At 39.4% G+C, this 8,900-nt stretch overlaps 1 protein-coding gene across 1 annotated transcript; it reads right to left on the bottom strand.

Moving 5' to 3' along the window:
• Positions 1-639: 639 nt before the first annotated feature.
• LOC137393884 (uncharacterized) lies at positions 640-8,853 on the bottom strand. Its single transcript, XM_068080597.1, has 3 exons — positions 7,917-8,853; positions 1,873-1,950; positions 640-758 (listed from the first exon to the last, which is right to left on the bottom strand). Exons 1-3 carry the CDS (start codon positions 8,851-8,853, stop codon positions 640-642), a joined length of 1,134 nt encoding a protein of 377 aa, XP_067936698.1.
• Positions 8,854-8,900: the final 47 nt, after the last annotated feature.

Here is an 8,900-nt window from a genome sequence, read left to right as displayed (position 1 = left end):
GTTTTCACGAGTTTTCACATGTTTAACAAGTATCATTGAGAAACATAGAAAAGGGGATAATTCACTATGCTACCAACGGGCTAGCGACAAGTTAAGAAAATTTTTTATATTATTATATTATATTAAATTTTTATATTATTTAAAATTAAAATGCAGGATTAGAATACGCTTTACTTGTGAGCGCATGATCTAGTTCTTTTAAATAGCTATTCAATAATTATTATAGAAACAGCAAAGACCTGTGTTCTTGTTATCATTGCTAAATTCAATCATTGCTAAATTATCATTTATTTGATGGCTTGCTCTCGTGTCACAGGTAATTTGATTTTTGGAATGGTGGTAGTACACTATTAGCTGCCAAGTGCTGTGTAGCCTACGTTGTATATGAACTATTTAGTTTAGGATTAAAGCTAAAACCAATAGAAAGCATTCAAAGATTTGGGAAAAAAATGAAGACGTTAGTAAAAAAGCATGCTCGAACTTAACAACCGAATTGCAGGATCAACAAACGAGCAACAGGAAGTCTTTTGTGCGGTGACAATTCAACAATTGCCATTAACGTTACGGTTGTCGCCACCAAGTTCTCTCTCAGAAGCGGTAGATGTCATTCATAAATATCGCCCAATGTCTCTATGACTGCTAGTGTAGGGATCCACCATCTTGAGGCAGAGGGTGTCCAACACTTGAAGAAGCAAATGGAGTTCCAGACGGAGGAGTGTCACAGCTCTCAACAGGAAATGCTAAATAAATTTCCTTCCCTGCAAATAGAAAAAATCCAGTGATTGATGGAATCACAGAAGCAGTTGATAACTGCTCAGTGTGAGCTGTTGAATGGTCTGGCAGCCAACAGGAATCCTCAAAGGACATACGCTACTACAGTCGCCGGAGTTCAGGCCATACTTTTTGCGACTGCAGGCAAAAGAAGGCAGGAAAGGAATCGGTTCAGCAGTCATAAACCCCAGATGAACTGAACCAAATGTAAGAGGTGACATAAAAGTTTGCTTCTGTCAACCATCCGAGATCACTTCCTATCATGTGCAGGCTCAAGTAGAAAAGACAAAGATTACATTCCTTCTTGATAGTAGTTGTTCCCAATCCATAATTCCCAAAAGAGTTCTGCAACGGTTATCCCTGTCTTCCTACACGCACCTCTTCCCAGTTGATGGCAAAGGTGTGCTGGCAACGGACCAATGGATTCCCTTAGAAGAGACAACAAAAATCACATTAAAGATGGGTAATGAAGTATTTGTAGTAAGCTTTGTCATTGTCAAAATAGATAATTCTATCCTGCTGGCTTTTGACTTCTTCAAGAACTTTAACTGCCAAATTGATTTCAAAAGCAATCAGATGGTCTGCCGAGAGCAGAAAATCAATTGTTGAGCTGCCAACAGATAACTCTTGCAGGTCACAGTCCAGGCCAAATACACTGCATCCTTGCCATCCCGAAGCGAGAAGCACATTCAAGCTACAGTGTAGGTTGAATTGCATTTAGAATCATAAGGCAGCGTTTGTAGAACACACTGATGGGTTGGCAGTGTAGTAGTTGTCTCCTCAATACATCCACCTAAAAATCAAGACATCTGTGTATGCATAATGAACTATACGGAGATAGAGCTGAAGTTGGGACAGGTCATTGCAAGTTGTTCAAAAATCAGGCGGTTGTGTGGTTCAAAGGTGGAAGATAACCCAAATATGGGATCAACCAACGGAACAATGCCTGAAGACCTTGAGAATGCTTTTAGACAGTGGTGTCATAGGTTGGTTGTTGACCAAGTAAAAAGGGCAATGAGGTTATTGCAGAAACACCAGTCTATTTTCAGTACAGGCAAGTATGACCTGGGAAAAAACAGCTGTCGTCAAGCATACCATTACCTTGGTTAGATATGCATGGCCCACCAAACAAAGGCCTTCCAGCCTGGTCCTGTACAAGAGGCAGATATAGATAAGCAACTGCAAGAGTTCAAAGGACATGGCCTAGTCAATGAGAGCCATGGGACTTGGAGCTCTCCAGTTGTGTTAGGGAAAAAGTAAGATAGCAGCTGGCATTTTTGTGTGGACTACCGCAAACTGAACGAACTCACCACTAAGGATGCATACCACCCCCTAGAATTGATGATAGCTCGGATGCCTTGGGTGGTAGTAAGTGGTTCAGTACTTTGGATTTTGCCAGTGGCTATTGGCAAGGAGAGCTAGAAAAGTCTGCAAAGAAAGCTGCAGCTTTTACTACAAGATCAGATCTCTGGGAGTGGCAAGTCCTTCCTGTCGGTCTTATTTCAGCACTATCTAAATTCTAACAGCTAATGGAAACAGTTCTACGGGGTTTGCATTGGTGCACACTGTTGATCTACTTAAATGACATAACTGTGTTCTCTGCTGATTTTTATATTCACCCAGAACGTTTAGAAAGTTTTTCATAGACTAGAGGTAGCCGGATTGAAGCTGAAGTCACCTAAGTGCACACTTTTTGGGGAGAGGATGCATTATCTGGGGCATGTAGTTAGGCCTATGAAGTGGAGACAGACGCTACCAAAATTGAAGCTGTGAGTGAATAGACCTTGTCTAAACATAAGTCTGATGTCAGAGCTTTCCTGGGTACTTGTGGGTATTACTGCAGGTTCATTGCATATGATACTGAACCTTCTCGACCTCACAGCTAGTTGTGTTTTATCCAAGTAAGATTATGCTTGAACCACGAGTGTCAGGACGCCTTTCAACCTCTTAAGAAGCATTTGATGACAGCACCCGTGCTTGCATATCCAGACTACTCCAAACCATTTGTTCTGATACTGACGCTAGCCAAACGGCTTCAGGAGCAGTCTTGCCACATGAAGATGGTCAAGAAAGATTAATTGCGTACTTTTCTAAGATGCGCTTACCCGAATAAGCAAACTATTGCATTACGTGGTTGGAGCTACTAGCTATTGTGAAGGTCCTAAAACATTTTCCTCCGCAACTGTATGAGCGGAAATTTGAGATATGTACCGACCATGCCAGATTCCCATGGTTACTCCGAACTTCAACTCCAATGAGCCAGCTAGCTCGCTGGTTTAAAATACTCTCAAATTTTAATTCACCCTGAAGCATCGCTAAGGGACTGAAACATAACAATGCAGTCGGACTAAGTCGGTAGATCTGCCAAGATTGCAAGCACTGCCAATGCTACCTTGCTCCGGAAGCATCTCAAGAGCAGCCAGTACATATAGATGCGGTATCCACTTTTCCAGTGGGACTCCAAAATGAGTTGGCTAAGGTCCAGAATATGAATGAACACATTGGTAGGCCTATATTAAGAGGTTCAGGACCAAAAATGTCCTTCAGACCAATACCTAGGATGGCAGGCAAAAAAGCTGGTGAAACTATGGGATCACCTAAAATTAGATGAGTTTGGTGTACTTCAAGTAGAGTTACCTTATCAAGATAGATGAGCCACAAGTGCAATATGCTACCATGTTAAACAAAAAGAAGTAACGCGGGTGGCACACCAATCTGTCCATCTCGGGCTCAATAAGATCCTAGCCATAATTCGCCAAAATTGGTTCTGGCATGACAAGTTATGTTCAAAAGTAGGTGAATGAACGTGTTGCTTGTCAGAAAGCAAAATCAGCACTTTGCCGACGTGTTGATTGCCAAAACAGATTAGGGCTGGAAGACCATAGCAGGTTACAGCAGTAGATTTATGTGGACACTTGCCGGAGGCTATCGAAGGTAACACACAGATTTTAACCCTAGCAGACCACTTCCCAGATGGTACGATGCCATTCCAATTTGTGATTAACAGGCCTTCACAGTAGCTAAGGTCCTATATAAGCGAGTGTTCAATTACTTTGGGATCCCTAAAATAATACACATGGACCAAGAGACACAGTTCGCGCCAGCTTTATTCAAGTTATGCTGTGAGCTGTGGAACTGCAAGAGGACTCGATGCACTCCCTGTCATCCACAGGGAAATTCTATAGTGGAGAGGTTAAATCGGACTTTTGGGAATTCCTTAAGGACTATGCTGGCCGGTTAGAACACCTGGGATTGGATCATCTAGTGCCCCCAAATCATGCGAACCATACAGGCTACACCTCATCGAAGCACGGGCGAGATGCCACACTCGTTGATGCTAAGGCGAGATGTTGGACTGCCACATGACCTGCTGGTCAACTATCCAACTGAGATAATTTGCACGGAAGATGAATATGCAGCCCAACTAAAAAAAGACATGCACACTTCATAAATATGACTACGACAACGGCAAAAACACAAACCCCGAACAAATGAGAGTGAAGAAGAACCAAAATTTCTTGAAGGTAATAAAGTCTGGCTCTAATCATATTTCAAAACAAAAGGTAGAGGAACAAATCACCAACCTAAATATGTTGGATCCTACCGCATTACAAAATCTCTTCCCTACTAAAGGTATGAAATGGAACAAAACGGAAAATTGTCGATGCAGCACGAAGGCAAGATTAAACTATATCCAAAAGCTGGTGAAAACACTTCTCTATGAGAAAACACTCAAGCCCACAGAGCTGAGAGTAAGGTAGATACAGCAACCTGTCTTGAGCCCGAACTACAGGTGACAGAAGCGTCGGCCAAGCAAACAAACACTGATGTAAAGCAGCGACTTTTCAGGGTAACCAAGAAGCCGACGCACTTACAAAATTATTGGCTCAACAAAATGCAAGCAGACGATGATAAGCCATCAACTATTCTAGAACAGAATTCTATTTTAAGAGAATGCAGTGTAATAAAAAAAAGCTGGCAATAATTACGACACGGAGTTCCCGCCGTTGTCATCGCGGAACAGAGCTCTTGAGATAGAAGTGGTGGCCCTGAAGAGGGCCAAGATGGGAGAGGGGAATGAAGGAAGTTACTATCATTGTACTCGTATTTATTGACTGCCAGCATACCTAACAGAGTTGGTGATGTGTTCTCTGAACAAGTCTATAACTCGGCCGCTCTAAATTGCTGACTTTATGTACGTATATTAAGTTGTATGTGATATGATTTATCAAAAATGAGTACATAGAAGAGTGTATATAAAAATTGTTACTGTTGCAACAGAAGCTCATTGTGTTCAAAGTTTTGATGGACAATACTGGTACCTCTAGGTACTGGTACAAACGTAAAAATGAGGTATTGGACTTTCTTTCTTTGACCGAACGGAGCAAGAACGTAAAAGCAGTTCCTATTCCAGATAATACAATTGCCCACGTGAAAAGCATTTAAGTTTTACAGATTTACCGAAACCGGAAATAAGAGTGTAACAGCACATTTAAAATTGAAACGGCACATTTGAAAATTGTAAATTAATTAAAAAATATGATGCCATGGTAAAGAACTTAGTTTTTAAAAAATCTAAAAAACATTACAAATGCAAAAAGTGATATTAACTAATAATAAAAAATGTAATATGGGCAATTCGAAAAGGACATATATACTGTATGTCCTTTACAATATACTGTATGTCCTTTTCGAATTGCCCATATTAAATTTTTAAATCATATATACTATAATATACTGTATGGTAAGAGGGAGAGGAATAATAAAAACAACTTAGCCTCGTGGTTCATGCGCTTGTTAGCAGACTTCCGATTTGAATGTTGTGAGTTCAAACCTAGTACAAACATAATTTTTCGTAGCTATAACTTGACAGACGAATGGCAGACCAACTCTGACACTTATACATATAAACCTCAGAGTTTGTATGTACTATTAATATTATATATACACTATATAAATTTTATTATCGCTAGTAACGCCAGTTTTGTAAAGAATAATAAAGAAAAAGCACTCAATACACTATGTGCAGAGTGAATTATAGTATAATGTATAATATAGAGATCCAAGCTAAGCACTCTTTATATTATACATTATATGATGCGTATATTCAGCATTGATTCCATGACTTCACTATGTGTATACTTTCTAACCAAATGCAAACAATATATATGTGTGTGTGTGTGTGTGTGTTAATATGAATCGAGATGGGACAAAATAAATAATTGACCACAACAATACTAGCAGTTGTCTGCTCACAATGATCTAGCAGAGTGCAATTTAACTAGCACTCACTGCCCTAGATCTCTCTAGGAGTAAGTCAATTCATCAATCCATCTAAGGATACCCTGCATCTGTTGGCAATACTTGTTGAATGCCGACTGGTCTCCTTGAATGGCCTGCAGTTCTAGCACCCAGATGAGCTCTCATTTGCTAATGCGATGGCAAGTCATAAAGTTATTCTCACATATCGTAAGCTAAACTTTAGATGGGCTATGCATAAAATTCTGAATCTAGTTGTAAAATTATTTCTTGTCATGCTTTAGCTCAAAAATATTTACCTAGCGTATCTAACTGGTAAAAACAAACATTTTCCTCTTTAATAGCTTCAGAATATGTATTTAAAAAGCTACCTATATACACAACTATTATCCAATGCGTATGGGTTTATTTCGCACACTGTTAGGCTGTTTTTATAACATACCTTGTCAAACACCAACATTTTTTACTTGTGACAAGATTTCACCTGTGTCGGATGGATATATTTAATAATTGAGTTCAATGAAATACGCGACCTTATCGAATACATTTCCCAAAGGTTTAGCTATTTCTGATTTTTACAAGTTCTCTCATTGCTGTCCAACACATTTGATGTGGCTGCAAGACAGCCTGTATTTACAACCAATCCTATTCACTGCATCCTATTCACTGCATCCTATTCACTGCAATCCTATTCACTGTATTTCACCTCTCCACATATATGTTCAGGGTTTTCGTGCACCGAATAAAAGCTTGGCATGTTTTGTCCACTTTACACCCATTAATCGTTTTGAACAATCCTATTTCCTTGAGCTCAGTCTAGAGATTAGCTTCTGACACCGAGTTGACACCCAATTATATAAGATTCATCAATGCAACAGATAATTTTTAAATGCTGAAGACTTATTAGTATATACCTATGCCCTACCAATCTTGTTATTGTCTGCCAACTAAAACTGATTTAACAGCATAACCATATAGCGTAGTTTTTCTGGTACTTCATAAACTCTACAGAGGCCACAACGGTCAAATTAAAAGAGCAAACAAGACGATTCACGCTTTTCACTTGCCTCCTGTATGATGTTTCAATAGCTTGACAGACCTATTTTCAATAGATTCTTTGCCACTCTGCATCTGAATGCAGGGGAGAAAGCCTTTTTTTATAGTTAGAGCTTCCTTAAGCGTTTTTGCTTTCAAAGGATACTTGAAATCAAGCGCAGCTAATACCAGATACTGTAGCAAGAAATTGCTTAACTGTAAATACTTTATAACATTTGCCAGCAATATTATAATGTGATATCTATAAATCAATATAGAGCTTTTGTTACAGACAACAAAGTGGTCTTTTGTAACTTTTATAGCAATTAAAGTAAACATTTGTGTTAAGAAAACCAATTACAATTTCATGTTGTTTGAAGGCAGAAATGCAGTCTACTGCTTGAAGACTGGCTGTTGAACTCAAAACCACTGTTTCCTTTATTATATACCATCATCCATCTACAATTCCATTAATCGATAAACACCACCTGACCAAAAAGTTGAAAGGTTTGCACCAGAGGAACTGACATTTCACAGAATAGCTTAGTGACATGATTGAAAATTTAACAGTGCAGCCAATGTTATCATGAAATTCATATACATGCAAAACGTATCCTTAGGAAAGTTGTCTGCTGATGTAATATTTTAACTTTGGCTGTTGGTGTTCTACTAAATGAAGCATAATTCACGAAAATGAAAATGCTTTCAAATGGTCAGAAGTCTGATTGGCTATATTATTATTTTCTATAAGTTTGTTTCTCTCTGGGTTTTAGATTGCAAAATAAGTGCAACCCCCGAGGAGATTTTACACAAAGGTCTTGGTTGATGATCCGAAATTTTTTGATCACAACCTTTGCTGATTGTTTCATTTTCTAAGGTATTTGCCAAATCGTAGTCGCTATTCTGATATCCACGATTGACATCGCCTGATTTTGAATGATATACTCTGATTGGTCCATTCTCTAACCTTGAACTGGATAACCTGATGAATGGCAGCCATTTATCCATGTGAGCATCCTCTGTGTATAGAACACTTTTTGATTCCAGAAGCATCTTCGGGCTGTTTGGTTGACTGATTGTTGCAATGTTGTTTATCTGTTCCTTGGGAAGATCTGATGACATCGACGGTTGGCTCAGCCGCCTTTCTTCTTCGTGCGAACATGTCTGATTGGGTTCAGTTAATATCGCTACCATTTTAATAGATTTTGATTGGCTGGCAGGTGACTCTGGGTTGCTATCATCCTTTCTCTCCGAAACACTTGAAAGTAAACTGTCACGTTTACGCTTTCTGCTGGATTGTCTCAGTAATATAGTCTTATTCGTGAGTTCTCGACTCAACCTCTGCTGCTGCTCTCTCTGAAGCTTGGCGTCCTGTTTTAAACGATTGTCTCGTATATCAAAGAGCAACACGCAACCGACAATTATCAGAAAAGCCCCTATGCCGATGATGGTCGGTCCGACATAAATGAGGGACCTGAGGCCATTATAAAGTGATACATTCTTTACTTTTGTTGTGTGATTGGTGGCTTGCAATTTTATGAAGGTCGAGTAATGGTCAGCATTATATGCAAAATTACACATGACCGCTCCAATGAGGATGAGAATCGATGCTATTATAAGTGCAATGCAAGGTCTTTTTGTACATGGTATAAAACAGGACTTCGAAACTGGTAATGATGACAGAAGCTGAGCCGGAGAAGGTTTTGCTGGTGCCGGAATTAAAATTTTGCTTCTCCGTTCAGTGCGCTCTCTTGTGACTCGACCAATGATAGCTGCCCTAGCATACATCATGTGTCTTTAGTCTAGCAGAGCTACAATAAACACGTAACAACAAC

This window comes from Watersipora subatra, chromosome 4 (assembly GCF_963576615.1).
Source record: "Watersipora subatra chromosome 4, tzWatSuba1.1, whole genome shotgun sequence".
Classification (NCBI taxonomy): domain Eukaryota; kingdom Metazoa; phylum Bryozoa; class Gymnolaemata; order Cheilostomatida; family Watersiporidae; genus Watersipora; species Watersipora subatra.
Note: the sequence above shows the minus strand (reverse complement) of the source record. Positions and strands in the feature narration are given on the sequence as shown.

What these genes read in the sequence shown, in the direction of transcription:
- LOC137393884 (XM_068080597.1), bottom strand. Translation starts at nt 8,853, where the DNA reads ATGTATGCTAGGGCAGCTATCATTGGTCGAGTCACAAGAGAGCGCACT. An exon ending in AAATGAAACAATCAGCAAAG is followed by an intron (nt 1,951 to 7,916) that starts GTTGTGATCAAA and finishes GAACTCTTGCAG; the next exon opens with TTGCTTATCTATATCTGCCT. An exon ending in GCCATGCATATCTAACCAAG is followed by an intron (nt 759 to 1,872) that starts GTAATGGTATGC and finishes TTCTATTTGCAG; the next exon opens with GGAAGGAAATTTATTTAGCA.